Source organism: Triplophysa dalaica, chromosome 2 (assembly GCF_015846415.1).
Source record: "Triplophysa dalaica isolate WHDGS20190420 chromosome 2, ASM1584641v1, whole genome shotgun sequence".
NCBI classification, from domain to species: domain Eukaryota; kingdom Metazoa; phylum Chordata; class Actinopteri; order Cypriniformes; family Nemacheilidae; genus Triplophysa; species Triplophysa dalaica.
Window position 1 is genome coordinate 23,658,661 of NC_079543.1, and position 27,260 is coordinate 23,685,920.

The window sequence follows — 27,260 nt, forward strand, 5'->3', positions numbered from 1 at the left end:
AGTTTTTACCAAAGGTTTTACTGCACTAACTGCACCTTATCTACATTTGGTGGTTCAATTACCTGTGTGAGGTCTCTCTTCAAGTAAACGTATTATTGCTTCAGGTTTGTACATTTTAGTTCACAGAAATCCTACAAAGTTTGTTGCCTCCCGAATACGTTGTCCCCTTTTTCGCATCCATAACGCTTGTTTATTTCCTTTCTTTAAAATAGAAAACTTGTGCATAGACTGGTATTTTATCATATTAGTGCAGGTCTATCGACAAGGGTTTAGTAAAATAAAAATAAATGGTTCAGTATATTGTTAACAAATACATTCTCTTGAGTGTTTTTGTCACATCCATAATGCTGGAATTGCCCTAAAGTATTTTACTTGTGCAACTTTGTTAATTTTATTTTGTAAACAGTTATGAGTTTCGAAGTGGAAAGTTGTCGAACTATTTATATTTTCTTGTGCGACTTTATTTATATGTTAAAATCTAAACTTATGTAATTTATTGATGTTTATTTTTCGTAATACATATAAACATAAATTGCATTAAAGTGTTTTATATGCCGTTTTTTTGTTCATTGAGCATTAAAATATTGCAAGTTTTTATGAATTCCTGTTGTCTTGCATTTCGATCCTTAATAAAACTTCAACTTTTGATTCTTACTAGTGCCTCAAGTAATTATGTGATTTTATTATTATTATTTTCAAACATTTTGGGTTTGTTTTAAACCAGCAATGTAATAGTTGATAAATAAAACAACCCAGCATGTTGGGTCAAAGATTTAACCCAAATGGCTGGGTTAAAATAACCCAACGCTTGTTTAATCCAGCCTTTTTTTAGAGTGTAGTTTAAAACTTTATATAGACTAAAATACCATGTTAAATTATTTGAACGTGAATTTTACATACATATTATGGTAAAACATATCAAAGGTACAATACCATACATTTAAAGAACCCGAATATAAGCAGCTAATGACATTACTGGACCATGGTAACGCAACAGTACTTTTTAGTAACGGAATAGTTTTCCCAGTGCTGATGATGGCTGATTCAATGGAGGCCGGGGGACTCTAGGTAGGGACATTATATTTATAAACCACAGACACCGACAATGCCACTTTAAGCATGTATGAAATATGCATAGCATTTGGAGTCTTTTCCATGGATAGAAGATGGAAATCCTCTACACTTTGAGGGTGAAATTCACTTCCTTGACTCTTCACTCCTCTTGCACTGCCCCCATTTCCAGCCCTGGGTTTTTCTCTTGACAAAGAACCTGTGTGGTGAGTTCACCTAAACAGCTTTTATTACAAAATGATTGACCAATAATACTTATTTCACCAATAATTCTAATTCACTTCATTTGAGTCACATTTCTCTCCTTTCAGATCCCTGATCAAATCCAGTCCTTATTTCACAGTCCATGTTTCATCAGTTGCTGACCAGTCCGTTTGCTTGTTGAGCTTGTGAGGTGATTGTTCGGGCTACGAATAGCGGGTCTTGGTTGTCTTGATAGTCCTGTGGTTTTCTCTTTCTGAGCAAAATGAGTTTGGGATTCCTCAGCAGAGTGTAGAGCAGCAGCCAGCGCACACGTACTCTGCCCCCTACTGAACATCCTGGTAGGAGCAAGAGATGAACACTTATTTAAAGGGACAGTTCACCCAAAAATATTTACTAACTCTTTCACTGACCTCGAGTTATTCTAAATATGCATACATTTCTTTGTTCTGATGAACATAAAGAAAAATATTTGGAAGAATGATTGTAACCAACAGTTCTTGGCCACCATTGACTACCATAGTAGGAAAAATAACAATGGTGGTCAAAAGTGCCCAAGAACTGTTTGCTTTCCTACATTCTTCAAAATATCATATTTTGTGTTCAACTGGACAAAGAAACATATAGCGCAATTTTTCCTATTATGGTAGCAAATGGTGGCGAAGAACTATTTGGTTACAAACATTGTGTGTGTGTGTGTGTGTGTGTTTAGTATACCTGTGGTATTGCTAAAGGTATCGTAAGGAGGTTCTGCGGGTCTCAGATCCAGTGTATTTCCAAGCAGTAGGTGGCAGAAAGACAGCATAACTGGGTTGCTATGATAATGGTCAGCGAATATCATCCCTATCCAGGTACTATATCCTGCACAAAACAGTCACACTATTTTAGATGCAAAATTCAAATTAGACTCATTGTGCCATATTTTATTTTCATAATTATAAACAGCTTGATAATCATGTTCCTGTTTGTCTGCACAGCACTGCACATGACTACACCATTGTATACCTGGATCCATGGACTCATAGCCCCGCTGCATGATGGTCCGATCAATGCGCGATACCAACCACGTTCCCAAAATGCAGCTTACTAACAGGCGCAAAATGCAGTTGCTCAACCCCATTATCACATTATAGAAGAAGAAAAAATAGTTAAAGCAGTGGAACGCTTTTCTGTGGGAGAAGAGAGAGACATGGTTACTGTAGAGTCAAAATGTGTGTGTTTTTATATTTAATTGTTTACACCAGTATTGCAACCAGTATTTTATTTGAAATCTAAAAATTCTTAGTCCAATATAGCTTAAATGGTGCTTTGATGTTGTGCTACTGAACCTGTTGTTGAGTGCAAGAGGTTTTTGTTTGTCCTCAGGTGAGAGTTTGCTCTGGAGGAAGAATATCTGAACCAGAATAATCTGCACTATTACTATGGCTATCACGATGAACACTGTTAGTCTGCAATTCAAAATAAATGCAGAAATATAAAATATTAATCTTATGATGGCATACAAGCACCAAAAATACACATAATCGAAGTGCTTTTGGCTATGAGATGTCTTTAATGGAACTCACAGAATGATGGATACACTAGAAAGCCAGTGTAGAAACTTTCCGTTCTGGATTGGCAGAACAACTCCATAGGCAAATATCAAGGCAAAAAGAAACTGTATGAAGTGAACTATCACAAAACCTGCCGGAAAAACAAATAAATCATTGAGTCATCAAATGTCTGTGTATTTTTCAGATTCACTATGCTGTTTTTAGAGCAAAGTATGCAAGGGATCAATGCACGTGAAGGTAGTGATCTCTCTGAACTGAGAATGTACTTTGCAAAATGACCTCGCCATGTTTTCTGAGAGCAGGATATGATGAGTCACAGTGAAAACCATTACATGGAACGGAACAGCTGAAAAAGTATTAAAGTTTTGCATACCCCAAAGAGTGAAGGCAATCTGCCATCCCGAGTATCTTGTTATAGCTGCCTGACAAAGAAAATACGTTTTTATGATCAGTAATATTTCCTTTTTTTACATTTTCTTTGATTATTATTGTTAACCTTAAAGAATTTTCTTTTTGGATACATGCATCTGCACATAAAATCCAGTGCGAATGAACTTTGACATAAATATAAGTGGATAAATCGACAAACCTTTACAATTTTTACTCACCACACTGACAGCAGGGCTTGGTTTATGAAACTTCACTGGAAGAAAGCTTTTCTCCCCTCTCCACAATCGTTTGATATGTTTCCTACAGTCAAAAATGAAGCTCAGGTTTAGAAAAGTGTTTAAATACACTGCCTTGTCAAATTGCTGACATGACAGACAACAGTATTGAACGTAAATATATAAGTGTTCGTACCTGTAACATACCAGCACGTGAAAAGTGTAAGTAACAGATGTCAGAGTGGCAAAAATAGTTGTCGCCAACCAAGACACTGGAAAAAAGGAGATTTAAATTCACATGCATTCTTTATTCTATCCATTTCTATGTCTGTTTGTCTTTTGATCTGTGTAAAGAAATGTGATCTTACTACGTGCAACATAGCTGAACTCCTTCAGCCCAGGCACAAGTGATGTTAACATGTTGTCTGTATGGTTACAGGTGGATGCTATCTCTGCAATTGAATCCTTCAATGCATCTAGCTTATCGAAGGTGAAGTCGCTTAAACTGTAGTCTACAAGTGTCATCTACATGAATAAAGACACAGTATGAATGTTGCATTAAAAAGTGAAGGAAGCATTTGAGCATATAGACAGATTTGGATTTGACAATGTTAGCATAACAGAAAGTTGGTAACTGAACAGCACTGGCCCCCATTCACTTCTATTGTATGGAGTGGACGGGGGCCAGTTAAACAACATTTTTAAAATATAAAAGTATCTTCTTTTGTGTTCTGGGGAGGAAATAAAGTCATACAGGTTTGAAATGACAAGAGGGTGAGTAAAGGAATATTCATTTTTGGGTGAACAATCAAGTTCACATGTATTTTTTTACAGAAACTAAAGGGAACTAGTATAGTACATTGATAATAGTATGTATACTTAATAAAGTACACCGAAAAATATGTATGGGACAATAAAGTGCGTATTTACCGTGTACAAGCCAATCAATGAAATAATGGAGGTGCCAATCATTCTGTTTGGGAATTTAAAATACGGGTCCCAGTCATACACTTTTCTCCGAAACCAACTCTTCGGTTCTGACCTGAAATAAATATAGAACAATAAGTCTTCGTTCATTGGCTAGAATACATTCAAAATACGTGCTAATGTTGAATCTGTATTTACGGCTCAGGTGGGCGTTTCAGTAGAGTCTTTACATATCTGAACTGATGGAATTGTAAATCCTCTTCATTCTATTTGTCACAAACACTATTTGTCAATTGCAGCAGCTGCCAATACAGAAATTTGAATTACTTAAAGAACGACAGTTACATCAAATTCAAGAAAATTGTCTACCTCCTCATCTTGGAAATGCAGGTGGATTCTTACTGCCTTCACAATAATATACACAAACCGACCCAGCAGAAAACACAGACATAAGAAGAACGGCCACAGGATGATCAATTTTTCATAATGGCCCAAAATCTGCAAATAAATTATGTTATGTTATAAAGTGAAAAGAGAAACTTCCACAGTATCTTTTAAGACCGGAATACTGTTGCAGCATTGTGATGTTTTTTTGTCCACTTGTTTGCATTGATGTAATAATTTTATATATTCACAGATTAAGTCTAATATTTGATTAGGAACTACTGTATATGTTCAGATGTTGCATTATCTCAGAAGACGGTCATTTCTTTTATTAAAATTCATCAGAAGAAACATTCTTTCAATACATCTCAGATCGTGCCCTGAGATGAATGAATGCTGTGTTTTGTTGCAGTGTGCAAATTATATTTATTTAGCAAAATGATCGCACCTTTGAAACAATGAGCCATATCTAATCTTAACATGCAAACATAAACCTCAAAACATAAGGTAAAAATTAATAAATGAAGGTTAATAATTACAAACCTTTCCAGATGGACAGCTTGCTGTGTCATACAGTCTAGCAGTGAGCCTGAAATCAACACACAGAATCAATATACAGTGTCCAAATACCTGTAGTTAATGAATGGTATTTCAAGTATGTTCTTTGTCTATATGTACCACATGAGTGTGTACAGAAGACCTAAAACCCCTCCAAGCGCTCGGTGGGGAGTTGAGAGGCAAGCAAAAAAGGGGAAATAAGCCACGCCCACTTCTAGAGCTCCTAGCAGGTACACAAAGGCTGAAAGACAATTCACACCGTAAGATTTATTTTATTATAACGCACATACTTTACATTTTTGTGTCTATATTCATAATGCATCGGTGTAAATTGGCAGATGCGTATCTAAAGTGACTTATAAAGGGTGTGCACGTGACGTCACCTTCCCACGTGAACACGCCAAAACACGCTCCCTTGAGTGGGAAAACACTCAGCAAAACAAGCTAGTTACCACATCACGAAAGCAATTCTGTGCAAGGTATCAGTGTCCAAGCACACCGGTTTTCCTTTGAAGTCGTAAAGATCACCGTCGAGTCCAACTTCTAATTTTAGCAAATAATTGCTTATTAAGTCCTTTGTTTCTCCTATTAAAAGAAGCGATTTTACAGCGTGTTTTACCACTCAACAGAACGTGTCCTGGCAGTCAAGGGGTCGTGTCCCGACGTGTTCACGTGGGAAAGTGACATCAATGCATATCCCCTAAAGTGAATATAGGCAATGCACTATTAAGGCAGTACATGGATGCATTACCTGAATAAAATTAATTTGGCTCTATTCTATCATTTGCCCTATAGGAAAGTCTGCAATCCAGTATTTCTACTATGAAGTTTACCTTTAGCCCAGTTTGGAACTTTCATTGGTGTGTAAGACTCTGAAAATAGCTGAAGCACACTGGGAGCAATAGCGCCAAATGCAAAGCCAAAAGACCATCGATTACTTAGATTGCCAATGAAGTCCAAAGGCCTGACAAAAAATAAGACAGACACAAAATAAATAACGTTAAGTGACAATTTGTTTGAGTGTTGAATAAAGCCGAATACTAAGAAACTATAGTGCAAAAGTGAGAGATCACTTACACAACAATGCCGAATCGACCCCTAAGGTATGGAAAGCGCTCCTCAAAAGGCTGGGCCTTTGATCGAATTTGCACAAATGACAGCAAAAGCACAATGAAAACCTGAAACACAGAAAAGATCCACATTTCAAGCAAAGCAAGAGGAGACTACAACATAAGACAGGTGTTTGCTTAGACTTAAAGGTCCAGTTTTTGAAATTTAGCAGCATTTAGTGTTGAGGTTGTGAACTGCAACTAACGGTTCACTCCACTCCTCACCCCTCCCTTTCGAAGCACTATGGACACGCAGAGCAGGTAAATGGACACACAACAGTAAACAAAATGCAGTAAATATTAAGCATTTGTATCCGTCAGTATGTTTAATGTTTGCTATGTCTCAAACCTTTCAACCAGATTTGTGATATTTTATTAACCACAATGCTTTTATCTACATTCAGCATTGGCATTATTGGTCAGCATGTAAACATTGGTGAAAACCCAAGCTAAAGTCTCAGAATCGAATTAATTATTAGACAAAAGGCATCAAAGATGAATTTTTAAGCATTCATTTCACTAAGATTTTGGTATAATTCATTTATCAAAATATAATGGCCTGAGAAAAGATCATATTTTTTATACACTTTATCCAACTGGGCTAAATAGATGAAATATTTATTTATTTTCAAAAAACATATTGTCCGGACCTCCGTTTGGAAGAAAATATAAAGACCAGACCTCTTGGAACTTTAATTGAATACCCCTGATATAGTGCATTTCTGTCAATAGATCCTCCTAAACATCACACATTGCACCTTTAAAAGCAGGGTGGGTGATAATGTCCAGAATTATTTTTGCCATGTTGGCTGGAAATCTCTTTACATCCTGATAGCAATCAAGAATTATAGTGGTCAAATAATATTTTTATAGTTTTATATCATCTGTGAAAGGCGTAGGACCAAAAAACGTTCGCCCAATCAAAACGTTCTGGCCGAACGCTGTGACTGGTCATGTGTACATTTTCAGCCAAAATATTTGACACACCACTGCGCACCCTGTTAACGCAGAAGTCATACGTCATCAGCGTCGCAGCGCGCTCACGTACGCTGTGTCAATCTAGAAAGAATGGCGGACAATCAGCAACGATCAAACTTTCCTGCGAAACCGACAAGTAACTTAAATCTACAAAACAAAAGTCTGTTTTTGTAAAAGCAGTGCAGAAAAAACGTCTGGATCATGAAAAAGGAATTCATAAACTCAAATTAACATCGGTTCAGGTTTTACACGATGGAAACAGCCCAGGCAGGCAAAGGGTCTGAAAGACGTTACCAAGGTTGGTCTGTTTCTTTCTGACAGGTATGTACATGCTTTGAGAAGAATTTTATGGATTTAGATTGTCATTCGTTACGTGGATTTACGAAATTTGTTTGGAGGAGGAGTGGCTTTGGACGGCGAATAACATAGAGGGTGGGATTATAATTTCAGTTTAAGCAGGCTAAGGTTAGCACTTTTCCAAATCAACCACCTTACCTTTAAATCCAAGTTTGTTGTGGAAATCGGAAGCCTCCACAAAGGCTTTGTCATAGGTAAACATTACTTTATCTAAACTATTATATCAACAATGTTGTGGACAAACTGTCAGACATTATCTGATATAAGAGCGTCCCTTCCTCTAAAGAGAAGTGCACTGTTTATTCAGGGTGGAGTCACAGTGTTTTCTTTGGATAAATGTATAGAACTCATTACTCACGGCGGGGACGAGAGAACAATGCAGAAACAAATCCACAGAAAAGCCATTCACACATTCATCCCTGAGAGAAGAAAGATAAATAAGAAAGTAAAAAGGAGGGGCAAGATCATAGCATAAATGTTAACATAAACAAATTATTATATGACGCTTTGGTAATGAAATTCTGTATTTAGTGTGATGAAAACATAGTGTCAAGCACAGATCAAGTCACTGTTTGGTTAATTGTTTTAAGTGTCCCAAAAACATGATCTATAAAAAAATGACAGATAAGATTCCCAGCAGTGACCTAAAAACAATTTGCTTTATCAAATTGTCCAAATTTATTTTGGCGTATCAGGTTTTAACATTACTATAAAAGCTTTGTCTGTATCAATATCTATTATTCATTGTTATTATAAAAATCATAATGAATTTCAATGTTTTATGTAATTTACATTCGTCGGTCTTTCTCTCGTGTAATTTTTAGTTATCTATATATTTTTTGTAAAGGCATTAGGTAACATTAGAATTTTTTTCATGTTTTAAGCAAATATCTCTTTCTTTGTAAAACAAAAAGATACAGTATTTAGTATATCCGTGCATATCCAGTACAACATCAGCCACATCATCTACTGTAAGTAGGCCTACTTTAAGAGTCAAATATGCTCTGAAATATGTTTTATAAGCAGAAATAACTTACATCGTTGAGGTTCAGTGTATCTTCCTTAGGTGTAGCACACCGATTCTGTCGTTTATAGACAAAAACTAGTTAAACATTAAAGTAGCTCTCCATTATAATATACACTTGTTCCAATGTGCTAAAGCTTTCACTGCATGAACGAGGATATGAAAATGTGGTCACATGACAGGACAACCTTTGATTTTGGCCACACACTAGTGTAACCCTCTCACGGTGACATGTGGCTGTTTGTTTTATTAACTGAACGGTTACTCTAAATCCAAACACAGATAAGATCTGCTCTTAAACTAGAGAAGATTAGGTAGAGCAGATTGTGGGTTTTTCTAAAGGGTTAGTTGTAAAGCACAGTCCTAACATCAATGTCATACGTTTGATTCATAAGAAACAAATAACACTATATGAAGTTACTTTGGATGAACTCAGGTCACATGCACTGCAGCAAATCTGTCGTATCTGGTTTTATCTGATTGTATCTGATTGTAATGGCTGCAGATGGAAGACTGGTACGTGGCAGCATGATACATGCTGAACATTATAGCCAACACACGGGGGCGCTGTTGACGAGATGTGAAGAGCCTCTTAGGGATTGATCAGGGAACAGCAAAAGGTGCGAATTATATTAATTATATTATATTAGTTTTAAAGAAATTAAGCTTTGTGTTCAGAACAAATAATATGAAAGTATAAAATATATTCAAATGATATATAACTTTTTCAATATCTGTCAAAACATACTTTCTAATTGTCATATTTTGAATCTTATTACTTAGAATATATTTCTCTGTTTGTTTAAGTTTGTTTGCTGTGTTAACAAACGCAAATTTCACTAAAACACTTATTTCAATAGGCAGTAGGCCTACTGTTGATTTTCATTTAATTCCATAATTTAACATTCATCAATATTTTCTTTAATGTAACATGATCATTTTTAGTTTGCTGTGGGACGAAACGTGAACGAACACACGTAAACGTATCTCGTGCACTCCCACGCCAGTGGTGTAGTCCTGACAAAAAAAGTGGTGTCTACTTTACTCACTACCCCCGACCCAAAATAGCCAAAAGCACAGACGTCAGTGTGTGTGTTTTTTATAGTAACATGACATTTATTGCAGTTAAATATCCCCAAATTGCATAATTCTTTGCTCAAGTTCATTGGAAAAAACAGGTCTATGTTCATCACAATACAATATTTTTTAGTTGGTACAGAATACACACTACACTCAAAAGTAGTGGTGACGTTAGATATTAAAGATTAGTGAATGCATCGCAATATCATAAAGGGATAAAGCAGCGCAAGAGAACCTGTTAACTCAGTGTCAATCTCTCTTGATCCGGGAAAGAAGAGAAGCCACTTCCTGCAAGACCACTTTAAAGCATCTTTGACTGAACGTGAGCAGTTTGATAAATGTTATGTTACCTGACGGCTTCAGCGGGTTTCTTTCAGTCACTAACAGGATGAACTGCTGTCTGGCGCGCTGCCAACACTGAAAATGACGCGCTTGTCGTAAGTTTCTCAGAAACACCGACTATTCCACTGTTCCACGCCCACCTCTTTCCCTCTCACACTGCTACTCACTACCTGACAAAAAAAAAACAGGGGATACACGTTAGCGAGAAGCCATACCGACAGCTTGGTGTGTCGTTTTAAACGGATACCTTTTTCAGAGATTGTGAGAACTTGGAAAGGATGCTGGAGTCTGTGTGGCATGTGGGATTTCTCTCTAAAGCGTGCGCGGCGGCTACTTTCATCTGCGGGCTGTACATAACCATAACAATATTCTTAACTTCAGACTCTGAAACCAATGAGTACTTAAACTACCATCACAAGCATTTGTTTTTAGATTTAAACAATTCACTGACATTAAATTTTACGAAAGGAATAACCGCACTAGACCTGTTACAATATTACAGCGATGAAACAGCAGACAAAAGTGAACTCATATTTACGCACAAAGCTCTAGAGCCATGTCCCCAGACGTCTCCACTTTTAGGTAAGTTTTTCCTCTTACCTATTTATCAGTACTTTATTCACTCAGTTTCATACACAATGGTCTCAGTTTAGTCCCATAAACATGATATTCTTGTAGTTTAACATTTGTAACTTACCAGTAGGTGACTTTTACCATAATAAAACCATGGTTCATGTTTGTAAAGTGTGTTGTTTCTTGAAATATGAAGTGTAATTGTAGTAAAATTGATTAAATTGAATGTATTGTTAACATTGTCTTATATGTGAACCTGGACAACAAAACAAGTCTTATGGGTCATTTTTTTATTGAGATTTTTACATAATCTGGAAGCTGAATAAATAAGCTTTTATGGATGTATGAGTTGTTAGAATATGACAATATTTGGTTGAGATACAACCGTTTAAACTCGGGAGTGCAAAAAAATCTAAATATTGAGAAAATTGCCTTTGAAGTTTTTAATTGGAGGCACTGTGGCAGGCCATCCACTCACAAAAGTTTTTTATATATTTAAGGAAGGATATTTACAAAATATCTTCATGGAACATGATCTCTTAAGAAAAATCAATAATTTTGACCCCACACAATGTCTTTTTGTCTTTTACTAAAAATGTTACCGATCTACTTGAGACTGGTTTTTTGATCCAGGGTCACATATGTGATATGTTTTTGTACAATATTTGTGGTAATGGACAAACCACTACACATTGGACGAATACACAAATAGGCAAACTACAGCTTATTTAAATATACAAAAAAGCCATAGAAAAACATAAAGGGTCAGTGAGCACGACCTTCTGTCACTCAGCCGTCTTTCTTTTCGTGTCACTGACTGTGTCTTTATATATTTATAACCGGATATCAAAAGACGTCATACATATTTAGAAGTCAACTTTAAAATATGACTACATGGGATTTTTTTCAAACAAATGCCATCACATCTGCTTATAACTGGAGAGCCTGATGACAGAGCTGGACTGGGGTGGATTTAAAAATACTTTTATTATCATTATAACTAAGATCTTGCATTCTAATAAATCAAAGAAAAGAAACGGATGAGAAATGGGTCTTTGTCATGTGAGCCACAACTCTCACAGTTTTCTTCTCCCCGTTCCTCTCACAGTGGGTCCCATGCAGGTTGAATTTTCTCAACCCATGACTTTGGATCAGGTGCGTACGGAAAATCCACAACTTGATTTGGGCGGCCGTTATGCACCGAGCAACTGTGTGGCCGTTCAAAAAGTGGCCATAATCATCCCATTCAGAAACAGAGAGGAACACCTAAAGTATTGGCTCCACTATCTCCATCCTATCCTACAGAGACAGCAAATCGATTATGGGATTTATATCATACAACAGGTAAAACACTCATTTACTATTTTCTCATGTAATTAAATGACAGCGTCTGTTACACAGTTTACATACAGACCCATAAAGCAATTCGGCATTCACACGCGAACAGTAGATCTATACAGATTAAGATTACACTAAAAAATTCTGTAGCAATTACAGTATTACTGGCAGGAGTTTGCCAGTAATTTACTGTAGATTAACATTTATGTTATTTACTTGCAACAGTTTGTTCAAAGATAAATGAACATTAAATATTAACTAGTCTTTATCTTTAAAGACAAAAACTATAGAATAACAGCCGCATGCAAAGCATTCTAGGAACCAAAATTATCAAAAAACATAAAAAGGTTGATGAGGATTTCTGGTTCCCAGAATGCTTTGCAACTAGATACGTAACTAAAGCAAAAGTTAGAGAGAAAGATTTATCAGATGGTAAGCATGACGAGACAAACGTGACATGTAAATGCACTTTCACTTTGCATAGGCACTATTTGGCAGCCAACTGACATTTAGAAAGAAAAGGAGAAATGCATCACCAAATAAAGGACATACTTTATAATATAACACCCGTTTCTTCAAGTTTGTTTTTGTGTGTGTGTTTTTGAAAGCCATTTATGTAATGTAGTTTGATACACTGGAGTTTTTTTAACTTTAGTAGCCTATCATCTTCAGTGCCGTTTCTTTGTTCGTGGAACCTATTTACTCTCTTAATGTAGGATTAATCAAAAAAATGTTGATGTATGCCTATGCTTAGTTTTCAATCTGTGTCTATTTCTGTTGCATGTCGATAGCCATCTTTCTGCTTGTCTCTTGCGCCCTTCACCCCTGCTTTCACTGTTTGTATACCATGTTGTATGTAGAATCTGTATGCAAATTCTCTTGACTAACAAGACGTAGACTGTCGCATATTTGTTTATTTTCTTTGTGGGTGTTGTGTGAGTGATTTGCTTCTGCAGAACACAAAAGAAAATATTTTCGCTGAGACATCTCTTTAACCTATAATAAATAGATTTCATTTTATTCATTTTTTACTTGCATTCCTAAAAATTGAATTGAGGTTTTTTGTTGGACCATTTGGTTGCATAAGGCACATTTAAAGGTGCTGTTTGAACAATTTTGCAATAAAATATCCATAAACCACTAGGCTAGTATTATATAATTTGCTCAGCTGAGTACTTGTAAATATCCAAATACTTGTAAATCAAACATTTATAAAACTTCACCTCATCCGCCTACACAATTTCTCGTTCCTGTCTGATTGATGGCCATCGTCGGTTGAACCATAAACCGAAACCAAAATTATTTCTTCAATGGCATTGCTGTGAACGACTTTGTTTCTTCGTCAGAGAACACAAAATACGATTTTTCTGAAGAATGTTGGTACACAAACAGCGGCTGCACCCATTGACTTGCATTGGTTTTGTCATACAGTAGAAGTGAATGGTAGCAGCATGTTTCAGTTATCAACATTCTTCAAAAGATCTTCTTTTATGTTTTGCCAAAGAAAGAAAGTAATACAGGTATGAAATGACAAAAGGGTGAGTAAATGATGACAGAATTTTCATTTTTGGCTGAACTATTTCTTTAATAGCACCTTTTTTTAAGTATTCAAACTAAATATTTGAATGTTCATTGAAAGCTATCACAGACTAACACTGATTTGTTTATAGCAAATTACTGTTTTTATAGTAGAAATAAATTACATCTATTTGCATTGAAACTGTGAGCCATTCAACTCATGATATCAACCCATTAAACGTTTTGTTGTACTGCTTATTCAGGACGGGCAGAGCACATTCAACAGGGCGAAACTGCTGAATGTGGGATATGCAGAAGCAGTAAAGGAATACGATTGGAACTGTTTCGTCTTCAGTGACGTAGACATCGTCCCAATGGATGACCGCAATACATACATGTGCTCCAGCCAGCCGCGCCACCTTTCAGTGTCCATGGACAAATTTGGTTTTAGGTAAGGTGCAGCTCCACCAATTAACTTAGTCTGAAAGCCCTAGACCCATAGTGAACATGTTCTGTATTGTTTAATAGTATATAAAAATGTAAATACAAATTATATTTTATTCTATTGTATTTAATTCCAGTTGTCTGCACTGCGTATGAAATTAACGGGATGATTTTTCTGCATGTTTTGAGACTCATTCAAAAAGTGCTCAGCTGGAAGCAATGACATTTGACTTGTCTCAAATTTGCCTATATTTGATAAATTCCTGGCATTGTGCTGACTGTTTCCTATTCATTTTGTCATGATGTTTCTTGGTTTTCAGATTTTGAGTGTAGAATTTCTCAGACAAATTTTTTTTGCAGTGCAGTAAAATGGATTTATCTGGGACCCGTTTCAATAAGGAGTTTCAACCAACTCTAGGTTAAACCTTGAACTCAGAGTTGGTTTACTTAGAAATTAGAAACCTTGAGTTTTTGGTTTTAGAACAGCTGATTTGAGTTAAATTTACTCTGAGTAGGCTTACCCTGGGTTAAGCACGTACACCACGACTATAAAAAGCCATCATCAATGGAGCTCCGATATTATGATTCACCATAGAAACGGCACCAAAAAAAGCAACATGGTCCCAGAAAGCACTTGAGAGTGATGCACACTTTCCGCTCTGCATACAGTGGATATTTTAGTGATATTCTAAAAATGACTAACTTTTAAATTAAGAAATGGATAAATGAATTAATCATTAAATGAATGAAACAACAGAAAAAAAGGATTTACTCTAGTTACGCAAATGACACGTCATTGTGTATAAGACACCTGTAGGACATCAGACTTTCGTTCAAAGTTAGACTAATTGTCGGTTCGATCCCTCCTCTCAGCAGATTTGAGTTGGAATAACTGCACGTCAAAATTACTTGTTTGTTACCTTTATATCTTCATTTATGCATGTCTGTCTGTATCTCATTTCTTTATTCGTGCACTTTATTTATACAATTTATTAAGTCATTTCTCATTGTCCATAGAAAATTATGCTCTGATGTAATACACAGGGGCTGATGTTATTGATGTAAGGATGGATGAGATATATCTAATTCACTGTAAAGAAAAACGGTACAGTGTTAATAAAAATGCACAGGGATACGACAAAATTTCACTCAGTTCCTAAATTGCTCTCCTGAAATTAGATTACATCCCAATGAATTAATGCAGCCTCTTCATGAATTCTCTATAAAAGCACATATGAGATATACGTCACTGAGATGGTCTCTGTGATCAAAATGTGTGCGAGGAATGGCAGTATAAATGAATGAATGAGTTACACCACTTGCGCTTAAAAAGGGGGAGGAGACGGAAAGAAAGTCTGGGTTTACCAAAGAATACTTAAAGGGGTCATATGGCGAAAATACGTGTTTTTCTGTGTCTTTTGTGTGTTATAAGTTTCCCATGCATGTATTAGACACAAAAATTGCAAAAATGTAAGTTTCGGAAACAAAAAATGCATTCTATCTAAAAGCGAATGCGAACCCAGACCTGCTTGAAACACCTTGTGTAACCATGTAGACAGATACGGTCATACATCATTAAATGCAATACAACTATACAAACTATATGCAAAGCCTTGCCATCACATCCGGAAAATAAGTGAGCAAATTCATGGCATGCGATTGCGTCACGTGAAATACTGATGTGGGGAGGTCATTTATAAATCACAGGAGATCTCCAGATAATACTGATGCCATTCCAAAACTGTGAATGGTGCTAATGTGTAACCTAATGTTACGTCTCTAAAGCTTTCAACTACACAAACTGCTATCCAATCAAAGCAGTGGTCGTTTACTTGAAAAGTCTTCAATGCGGCTCGCCCATTAAAACCGACAGTTGCAGAGCTGGCCTCAAAACCTGTTGGAAAATAGCCTATTACTTATTGATTTTGATGTTTTTGAATATAAAAACCATGCAAACATCATAACTAGACATCACATAACAGTATAAAACAATAAACAAGGGCAGTTCATGAGGCCTTTAAGGAACCTCAAAAGGTATAGTTTTGCGATCATGCCTAGAAAAGTTATAACTTGAGTTAAGGTGTACCTTTAGAGACTTCGTAGCGCGCTAAATTTGCTTTGGAGGCTCACACGAGGCTGAAATCTCCGGGGAAACGCAGCCCAGAACTGTAATTTCCAACCAATCCTTATGCCTTTGTACAACAGAAATACACAACATTCAACCACATTCCACGAGTTTCATCTCACATGGTTTTCATTCATCAATTGGCTAAAATAATCCTGTGTAAGAAAAACAAATATCTTGTATGTTTGCTGTGAATGGCTTTGGGAAAAATATGACGAATGTGTGTAATTGAATACTCCCCCATTACTACTTATCTATTATGTTCTGTTTTTCCTCAAGGGGTTTTATAAATAAAGGATTCTATTCTATTCTAAATGAACTGTGTAGTACTCGATTACCTGCTGGGGTGTTGTTGTTGATCTGCGTCAGGTGGTTTTGAGCTGCTTGCTCTGAAAATGAAAATAATATAAAGGGCATTGTCATTCGAGATTGTGTGCGCCTATAGGCCTACGTTTTTTTAAAGAATGCAGCCTTTCCCACATCTTTCTGTTTTTTTCCAGGTTTTTGGGAAGTTTGTCTAATGAAATATTAGATAAATTAACTTTTTGTAAATCTAATGCTGCTTTTGTGTCCCATCAGAATAATATCTGATGTCTAGAACAACAGCTATACTCATTTCTAATTGAAAGGATTTTTCAAACGACTCATTTATCATCGCAGGTTTAGAAATCGCGCACAAAAAACATTTCCCAAATACCCCACAATCTCAACCTGTTGTACAATTTTTTTTTCAGATTGCCGTATTTGGATTATTTTGGGGGGGTGTCGGCAATGAGCAAACATCAGTTTTTAAAGATCAATGGCTTTCCCAATGAATACTGGGGCTGGGGAGGAGAGGATGATGACATATTTAACAGGTGAGCAAATGGAATTTTAAATTGTGATTGAATGAACTGCACTGGAGTAAGAACAAGCTTCTATGACGTTTGGCAAGCACTAAATAAATAAAGTTGGTGGGCAAAGTTGCTAACATTGTTCTCTATGATGTTCAACACAACCAACTTTGTTTACATCTAAATAAATGTTGTTTGGTGTTTCGTGGCTCTTTAAAGCACTGATCATATTGAGATAATAGTCTCAAGAATGTTGTTTGATAACTTTGAGGGAACCTTTAGAGAATATAAGTTCTAAGGATGTAAGGGGGGCTTAAGCACTGACCAGGTTTAATATTACAGGCTTATTTTTTTCAAAGGCTTAAACTTCGAGGCATGAAAATAACAAGGCCGAGTGGAGACATCGGTAAATGTCGAATGATCCGTCACAAAAGAGACCAGAAAAATGAGCCAAACCCACAAAGGTAATCTTTCTTTCAAACACAAACGTGCCAAAACAGAAATACAAGACTAAAGGAAGATCTACAGCTGTCTATTTTTGTTCTACAGGTTTAATAGAATCACCAAGACAAAGACGACAATAAACAAAGATGGCATCAATAGCCTCAAGTACAAAGTCACACTAATAGAAAAAGAGATGCTATACACCAAAATCACAGTGGACATAAGATAGCCTTGAGACATCTGTGGCTAAATTGAGACTTTTAGTTTGCTTTCACTTTTCAGTGAAAGAGTACCACAGGGATTAAATACTTTACTTTTAATATAAATAATTCTATAAAATATAACATTTTATAAATGACATATATTTTATATGATAAGTGTCTCTAATGTGGGATTCAAGTCTGTTTGTTCTATAGACTTTATTACACGACTCGTTAGACTGCTTGATTCTGATTGGTTAATCGCGACATTTGCAGGTTCCTAAGGGATAATTCACAGGCAGCCGGTTATCGCAGAAGTAAACCAGGAAAGTTTGATCAAGATCCGAAGCGGAGGTTTATTACACTTCCACTTGCCACATGAAAAAAAACTGCACATGAAATGTGAATTTTAGTAGCTCGTTTTTCCCGAAACAGATAGGAAAAGCCGTTTACTTTCATTTTTAAGGTAAGAAGCGACGTTCAAATGTCACGAACAGGAAATTTGGTTTGATCATTTATAAATATAATGTCACGTAATTGAAAGAAACATGTAGATTTAATTTGTCAAATAAACCTGTCAAAACGATTATCTGCATCTGGGTTACCGTGTGTTATTAGTTTTGAGGGGTTGTAATCTGGGAATTACGATCCTGCAAATGTCGTGATGCCGGCCAATCAGAATCAAGCATTCCTACGAGTAGTGTAATAATAATTATTAATTGAAATTCAGATATTATACTGTACGCTTATAAACCTTTGATATGAGTAATCCAGTCTGACACATATTTTGGTTTATATATACAATGTGCATCTGTATCCACAATTACACACAGCATTAAAGTATTGAGCAAAAATCGACCTTTTGTCGATCTTTAATATTTGTAACATGGACATAGATTGTTGTATAGTGTTACGTGTTACTTTTTTATAGAATATCATTTTGATTGGTGGAGGAACACTTTTCACTTTAGATATCCAAGATACTTCACACTACAGATTTATACATATTGATGGGAGAGTACTGTGTTTATAGAATTAATAAAGAGACTTTTAAAAGGTTTTATTGTACATTTATTTCATTATTTGAAGTTACTTCTAATAAATATGACAGGCCACATATCAAAATGTTTATTATGCGTTGAGCCAAAATTAAATCTTTCCCATATTTTTATTCATCATTTTTATTTTAAATGGGTTTGTCAATTAATTTATTTGAGATAACACTGCTTATAAATGTCATCTCGAGAATTTGTCACGTTTTTTTCGTGTCACTCATCACGACTTTCAGTTGCAGAAAATAAAAAAAGAAGATTTTTGTTAAATGAGCGCTCATTTTAAGCGAATGGTCTAATGCGCACGGCGCCTGAGGACTCATGTATTGTCCGAATCTATTTGTGGCATATTATCGACGGGAATACGGTCGCCGTGCCCGGGCGCATGGTCTAATCTGGTTGTCCCAATTTTTAAAGGGGTGATTCGCCTGAAATACGTGTTTTTCTTTGGTGTGTTATAAATTGCCCATGCATGTACTAGACACGTAAAACCGCCCAAATCTTATCGAAAGTAATTGGTGGGCGGTCTTGTAAATCTCATTGTACCGTCGACGGTGCACCCTGGTGTTCCAAATATGGTAAGAGGCGTTACAATTTCATGCAGTATTCGACCAATCACTATGCACTAGTGAACTGGCCAATCATAGCACACCTCGCTTTTCAGAGCCAAGAGCTTTGTAAAATATCAGCGCGTTTCAGAGAAGCGGAGCAAAGAGGAGATACAAATATGCACGGTATGTGGGAAATACAGCGTTTTTAACCTTAAATCGAGTATACACATTGTATTACATCTAAAGCACACAACAATAGTCCTTTTAGCCGCGTCAAATGACCCATTTATTGAGTAATGGGTGTTTTTGTGACAAACATGCAGTAAACCAATCAGAGTCTCATCTCTCATTCCCTTTAAGACCCAGTTGCGCTCACGCAATTATGGCAGATTCGCTAGACCTCTGTTCTTCAGATAGGATACGTTAACGCGCGCAAGCAGACCGTTTTACAGGACAAGCAGAATTTGTATCTTTAGGTCCACAATAATAATATTTTACTTTATTGTACAATTATTTGTAATATTTGGCATTATTGTGTGCTGCTGCGAGTCCCTCTGTGTGTAATAAGCAGAATGTACGAGCGCTGTGCACTCGCCTTTGGGCGCATATTCTTTAAATATAAAAACAAATAATGAGTCATTGACTTTAGATAAGGTTTCAGTTGGTTTATGGCGCAGTCAAAATACCACCACTCCAACATTGTGCCCGAAGCCCCGAACACTCCTCTTTTTTAGACCTGTACGCCCACAAACTGCATAACATAATTCAGTGAAAGTGATCTATTTATTCAGATAAGGTAACCCACATCTGATATGTGTCCTCTGCATTTTACCCATCCAGTGAGTAGTGAACACACGCACAGCAAGTTGTGAACACACGGACACCCGAAGCATCACTGCAGCGCCCGGGGAGCAAGTGGCAAGTGCCCTGAGAATGGAACAGACAACCTTATGGTCACTAGTCTGACTCTAACCATTAGGCCACGACTTATGATAATACATTGATGTAATAAAGTACGCTGATATGGTTTTTGCTTTTCCCTTACGGTGTCGTAAAAATAAATAAAAGGATCAACTATTAGCTTGTCTCATCTCGTTTATTCCTATTAAATGTACACTTAGGAGCTCCACTTCAAACGGCGGCTGCAGTGACGTAAGGTATGGTGTGTAGAGGATTGACGCTAGAGATTGGGGTTCTTATCCACCATTAACCAAAACTGTGTACAACAATACTGAGGTGCAAATAGTATCTGCCACTATTTATAAGTATCAATTTAGCATCTAACTCCTATTTACGGTCAATCAAAGGAAAATACAGACATTTTGGTTAGTCTAAATAGCATATGGCTAAGAAATGCTTATATATTAACTTCTGTAAACAGAACCTACAGCTATTTAAACTTAGTGCAAAAAGCCGCTGACAAAAAAACAAAAATGTATGCATGTACAACATTATATATATATATATATATAGTTGTGAATATAATGTATAAGGAATATAATCTTGGATGGACTCATTACGATTGGATTAAGATAATCACATGGATAAAGTAACCTTTTTGCCCCCACAAAACATTAATTGGTCAAAACAAGACATTTTACAACACATAGAACTACATGACAATAAAAAAACATTTACAGAACTAACCCAGATCTACACCGTCAATTAGGTTTTTAAAGGTCAGGGTTGTGCAGGCAAGACACACATATATTTATTTTATCTTACTTCCTGCATAAAAATTCTCTGAAAGGTGAAAAGGAAGGGAGCCTGGATTTTGTCCTTATCATTGCCACCATCATAGAAAATGTTGTCAATAAATAGTTCCCGCATTGTTAAGCCAACAAGGCATCATTTACATGTACACTTATTAATTTAGCAGACACTTTTATCCAAATCAACTTACAAGTATGAGAGCATACAGTTTTAAAACTTTGTCAACCCGCTAAACATACCGTTAGTTTACAAGGCCATTCTACTAGGATTAAGGCTGGAGTAAGCAAAGGAGAGAATGAACAACAAGATATTATCTTTATTATTATTAGTCAATAATCATCCTCGTTCATTCTTGTGACCTGTGGTAGGTGAACTTTCCCAGCAAGGTGGGTTCGGTACTCCAATCAGACAGTGAGCAGGATCTGTTTCATCACAGGCGAGTCCTTTGTGCAAAAAAATTATAATAAAATCGAATAAATAAAGATAATAAATAATAATGTCAAGTATTGCTCAAACACTTATGAAACAGGAAAGGTAATTGCATAAACAAGATAAAAAAAATACATAAACATTCCATGTACAAACATAGATTCTCGTAGCTGGGGTGATCTCCATGACGTCTGGCACAGATGGTGATCTCCATAACATTCCGATCCTGTGTGATCATTAGTTTGGTGACTGACTGTTGGCTTTGTAGAAAAAGTGACAACACGTTATTCCAGTGCGCATTATTTATTAGAAATGACCTGTAAAGGAAGAAATTCTCACAATGATTATGTTCCTTAAAAGTATAGTTAGCAATATCATACCTTGCCAGAGAAAATGCCAGTTGTAAATGATGGCACCACCACCTCCTGATTCAGTCATGTCAAACTAATTAATAAAAAGTGTCAAGTAAAAAATCTTAATTATTAATAATTGTCATTAATAATTGGCGCCAATGCTAAATTCTTTAATGATTATACAACAGTTAACCTGGGGCGGTCACATGTAAGAAGAAAAAGTTATTAATATTATATAATATTATACCATAGTCTGTCTCCATACTGGGTTCTTAATGGATGACAAGTGGTGTGCCTTAAAAGGTTTATTACACATGTAGTTCAAGTCAGTTTGCATAGATACTCACAGTGTCTTTCCAAATTCAAGGACAGTTTTAACCTTATGAATTGTGGCAAAACCATGATATAAGCACGGTAATACATGCCTAGGTGTGCATTAAACACTTCTGTTTTCACATCTGTGACCTTCGCTTTGGTTTCACTTTATTTTAAGGTCCACTTCTCGGTTTTAGTTAACTATTAACTTCGTCTTTTGCATAGTTAACTCCTTATTTGTTGCTTTTAAATAGTTAGTAAGGTAGTTGTTTGGGTAGGATTAGGGATTTAGAATATTGTAATGGTAAGTATTAATATACATTTTGTGTTACCATGTTGTCCCATAAAATAGATATGCTTTAAGAAAAGAGAAGCCAATGTGATTGGTTGCTAATATTATACCCTCAACATGCATGCAACGTGGATCTATCACTATACATCACCTTTGACCTACAAACATACCTGTTTTACGAGTTTGTTAAGTCTTTTGTGTGTTTCAACATTTGCCTTTAGTCAGTACAAATTTGTCAGGCGTTGGTCACGGTTTTGTGCATATATATGACATGTGCTTTTTGTTTGAAGTATTTTGATGTGATGTGTCAGTTACGTTTGTTAGCTTTATGTTTTACTAGACCTAATGTATGAAACCAGTGTTTTAACAGCTAGCCAGTAAATGTAGGACACCTTTTTTTCTGACATAATCTACAGCAAGTGATAACACATGCATTGTAATGTTACGGACTTGTATTTATTTTATTATGTAACGTTTCTCATGTCAACTTTTTCATAACGTCTTTATACATTTTTATCAACTTTTATTACCTACTTTACAGCTTCTTTGGGGTTATTAGTTGCATGGTAACTTCTTTGCAGTTTTTAATTAGATTTATTCATATGACCTTTGTTTTAAGTAGTTCTTTGATTTTGTACAAAAATCTTATTCTTATGTTTTGACCTGTTCATTGTTTTGAATCCTATGGCCTAAACAGTAGAATTATTTCTTTAGACTCCTTGGGACGTACCGAGTTGAATATACGGCAAACATTCTTTTGTCTGCCCTTTATGGGCAATTCCATGCAAATGCCAAACTCAGTTTTTCAAAAGACAAAGTTTACTAAAGATTTTACAATATTGATAAATCAGATGTCATTATTTGGTAAGATAGATCTGATAGATTATAATATCTTGTTATTGATCGAAAATTATACCGTAGTTGTGTTCCATCTTGTTCATACGCCAAAACGGATAAATCTAACTATCCTGCAGACTTGGATGTCAGTGGGGAAGAAGTGCAGGCAGGAGACGAAGTGAAGTTATAATAAAATGATCAAAGTTTATTGTTGAAAGAAAATCATAGTAACATTCAGATGCCAATACAGAAGCACCACAGCCCACAGCGTATCAGAACCCCAGAGGAAGACCAACCAGGCATAAACTTACCAGCAATCAGCAACCCGGAGACCACCCAGTCGCAGCAAGCAGAAGAAAAGAAAATGCATGGAAGAAAACCTCAGATACATTGGCCTAAATCCTGCAAGAAAGTTTTGTGATCTCAGTCAAGTTGTGGCTTTGTGTCTTGTGTGTATGGTTTGATTTGTCAAACTCGTGGGGAGCCGTTTTGACAGCTCTACACATGTTCGGTTTCTTTGTAACTTACTCCGCCCCCGTGTCTCCCCTCTAGGTAAACAAAGATGAAAAATACTAATGAAAACATTATGAAAAAGTTCAAATGAGAAACGTTGCATAATAAAATAAATTTGGTAACCTTACAATGTATGATGTTATCACTTTCTGTAGATTATGTCAGAAAATGTAAAAGCTGTCCTACATTTACTGGCTAGCGGTTGAAATGCTGATAATCGGTAGGTTTAGTAAAACATGCAATGAAACGTAACTGACACATCACATCAAAATACTCTAAACAAAAGGCACATGTAATTTGTAAATATTCACAAAACAACTTCTAAAATCCGTAAGTGTAAGCCTGACAACTTTGTAATGACTAAACTCAAATGTTGAAACCATACAAAAGGAGATCAACTGAAGATATGTAAAAAAAATCTTGACTTTCACATGGTAAAGATACAAACTCGTAAAACAGGTATGTTTGTATGTCAAAAGTTTTGAGCAAAACTGTTGATAGTGATAGATCCACGTTGCATGCATGTTGAGGGTATAGTATTAGGGTCAAATCACATAGGCTACTCTTTTCTTAAAGCATATATATTTAATGGGACAACATGGTAACACATGGTAACACAAAACGTATATTCACCGTAACTCAGAGAACAAAGCGTACTTTTAAATAATTTGAGGTGCTTGCATTAAAGATAATTGTTCCAAACAAAAGTAAAAAACCATTGCTTTCTCTTACATTGGCTACTGTGTATAGACCCCCTGGGCCTTACACAAATTTTCTGATAGAGTTCGCAGACTTCTTATCGGACCTTTTGGTTAACGTTGATAAACTGATTGTCGGAGATTTTAATATCCACTTAGATAGTACTAACAATCCATTAGCAGTGGCGTTTAAAGAGCTACTACACTCTTTTGGTGTAACGCAATACATCAATAGACCTACTCATCGACGTAATCATACACTAGATTTGATTCTATCTCACGGAGCGGATCTAACCAATATCGATATTATACCTCAAAGCAACAATGTTTCCGATCACCATCATATAACATGTTCACTGCGCACTGCAGAAATCTCGTTATCGACAGGGTAGAACAATCACCTCAACTACTAAAGATAGTTTCGTAAGGAACCTGCCAGATCTGACTCCTTTAATAACCTTGCCAACAAATATAGAATCGCTCGACGACATGACCAGCAACGTGGGCACTATTTTCTCTAATACATTAGAAGCGGTCGCACCTATGAAGTCAAAAAAGATGAATGAAAAGATCATAGCAGCATGGTACAATAGCACCACTCACGCCCTAAAAAGAGAAACCCGTAAACTGTAGCGCGAATGGAAACAAACCCAATTAGAGGTCTTTAAAATTGCATGGAAAGAGAGTGCAAACTGCTACAAAAAGGCACTAAAAGCAGCAAAAGCCGAGCACCTCCGTAACCTCATAGAAAATAATAAAACAATCCAGGGTTTTTATTTAGTACAATTGCTAAATTAACAAACAAACAGACTTCACCTGACCTGGCTATTCCGCCGCACCTTGGTAGAAATGAATTCATGACATTTTTTGCAGAGAAAATCGAAAAAATACAAGACAACATAGCTAAAACCAAACCTCCAAGTGTGTCTGAAGAATTAGTATCGACCATCACCCAAAAAGAAAAGTGTTTTTTTCCTGTAAGTCAGGAAGATTTCAACTTATTGCAACATCCAAACCGACAACATGCTTATTAGACCCCATTCCAACTACCTTATTAAAAGAGCTACTACCTGTTGCAATTGAGCCAATTTGTAACATTATTAACTCGTCAATTAATCTAGGACATGTCCCAGGACCCTTTACGCTCGCCTTCCCCCTTGTCGTTCTTGACCCTAAATCCTATGTAGAAAAAAAACCAGTATACAATTGTAGAGTAATTTTACAGGAAAAGGTAACAGAAGTGCTGATAGTGCATAGGATACAGTACTGTAAGAAGTTACTGAAACCGTGCAGATGTTTTTGATATGATGATATTTTTACAATACCTATTTTCCAGTTGATATGTTCTTATCACACTTGCCACTGTGTATCGGCTTAGATTTGGCTGTACTCGCAGCCCAGCCTCCCTCAGCGTCAGGCCGTGGTTGACAACGTAGTCAACCAGTGTTGCGCGGTTCTTATTTGTCAGATTCGGTCATCTTTGTGCACCTTCTTGTCTTCCTCTACCTCTACCTCTTCCTCTACCTCTACCTCCAGCATGACCTCCATCTCTTCCTCTGTTGATTCCTCTGTTGATTCCTCTTCCTCCCCTTTCTCCTCCTCCTTGTCTAATTGTGCCCTAATTTGGGCTGATTCCCCACACTGTGGGGTGGCGTAGTCAAGGAGTTAGAAAAACTTGGTTAGATTTTCTCTAAATGTATTTAAAAGGTCTCAGGCTGCTGCTTGCTTTACCACTCGGTTACATATGCATTATATAAAGCCATCTTAAGTAATAAAGTAGTGACGTTTTTAGAATTATACAGCTTTTTGGCTATAAACATGACTCAGTTGTCTTGTTTAATTTATGGCTTATTATGTATAATGTCACGGATTGTTAGTTTTATTATTACAGAACATAATAATCACAGGTGTAAGATTTTATCAAATAAGACCAAATTTGTTTGTTAAAAGTTTTCACAAATTAGGTTGTGTAAAACAAGTAAATTGGCATGAAATTTGATTGCATGTACTCTACACTGAAAATAGTCGTCAATGGTAAAGGCCGTGTATTTGTCATCCTCCGTATTTAACAACTTAACACGACTTGACAGACAAAAACTTTGCTGTGCAAAAATTAACAAATCAAGCTGGACAAGACGACGGTGAACAAAATGAGATAACGCGTTCATGTATACAGCAGCACGATGCGGATTCACAACTTGAAAACTATATTTACTTCGGTCCTGAACAGCATTTCTATTTATGGACACAAAACCATTGCAACTGAATGGATGCAAGTTAACAACATTCTCTAAATATCTTCTTTTGTGAGAAGAAAGAAAGTCAAACAGGTTTGAAATTATTTTTTATTTTCGGTTGAACTGTCACTTAAAAATAGTCACTATTAATAAGAGACACGGTATGTTGTTCTTTGGGCTTATCTTGCATTGAAACTAGGGTGAACTTTCATGGTTTGTAAAAAAACAAGTTGGATTCCTTGGGTAACTTGGGTTTTTTCAATTGCTAAGATGCGTTTGCCAATTCTTAAAATACTTTTTCTAAACTCTTAACACAGCAACACACCTACATCACACAATTAGCCAAATAGTTAATTTTCTGACCAAAACCACAGTTTGTTAAATAAATACAAACTCTACATTTCAAAACCCTTAAAAACTTTTTCAATATACACTAACTCTATCAAAACACTGCAAACCCGTTTCAAAATAGAATCATTCGGTCAAAGCTTTAGCACTCGTTTTCTATCCAACATGAACACATAGTCAATCATACCACAATGACTGTGAAAATACTAACAATTGATGGCATTACAAAAACTGCATTACTTGTCATGTTTCAGTTCT

At 36.1% G+C, this 27,260-nt stretch overlaps 2 protein-coding genes and 1 long non-coding RNA gene across 3 annotated transcripts; 1 reads left to right on the forward strand and 2 right to left on the reverse strand.

Annotated features, from left to right (window-relative positions):
- Positions 1–682: 682 nt before the first annotated feature.
- stra6l (STRA6-like) lies at positions 683–8,930 on the reverse strand. The gene is made up of 18 exons (XM_056740614.1): positions 8,781–8,930; positions 8,102–8,162; positions 6,377–6,477; positions 6,133–6,263; positions 5,420–5,540; positions 5,285–5,330; positions 4,727–4,855; positions 4,556–4,623; positions 4,361–4,472; positions 3,799–3,955; positions 3,627–3,702; positions 3,434–3,515; positions 3,199–3,247; positions 2,838–2,955; positions 2,601–2,720; positions 2,278–2,441; positions 1,990–2,133; positions 683–1,610 (listed from the first exon to the last, which is right to left on the reverse strand). Coding segments are annotated over exons 1-18 (1,866 nt in total). The 5' UTR covers positions 8,783–8,930; the 3' UTR covers positions 683–1,425.
- A 1,320-nt stretch (positions 8,931–10,250) lies between these two features.
- b4galt1 (UDP-Gal:betaGlcNAc beta 1,4- galactosyltransferase, polypeptide 1) lies at positions 10,251–18,722 on the forward strand. The gene is made up of 6 exons (XM_056730298.1): positions 10,251–10,771; positions 11,871–12,106; positions 13,882–14,069; positions 16,922–17,044; positions 17,380–17,484; positions 17,570–18,722. Exons 1-6 carry the CDS (start codon positions 10,468–10,470, stop codon positions 17,691–17,693), a joined length of 1,080 nt encoding a protein of 359 aa, XP_056586276.1. The 5' UTR covers positions 10,251–10,467; the 3' UTR covers positions 17,694–18,722.
- A 2,374-nt stretch (positions 18,723–21,096) lies between these two features.
- Positions 21,097–23,651, reverse strand: LOC130414616 (uncharacterized). The gene is made up of 3 exons (XR_008905629.1): positions 23,518–23,651; positions 21,566–21,726; positions 21,097–21,423 (listed from the first exon to the last, which is right to left on the reverse strand). It is a non-coding gene; the product is annotated as an uncharacterized LOC130414616 (long non-coding RNA).
- Between the last annotated feature and the right edge of the window lie 3,609 nt (positions 23,652–27,260).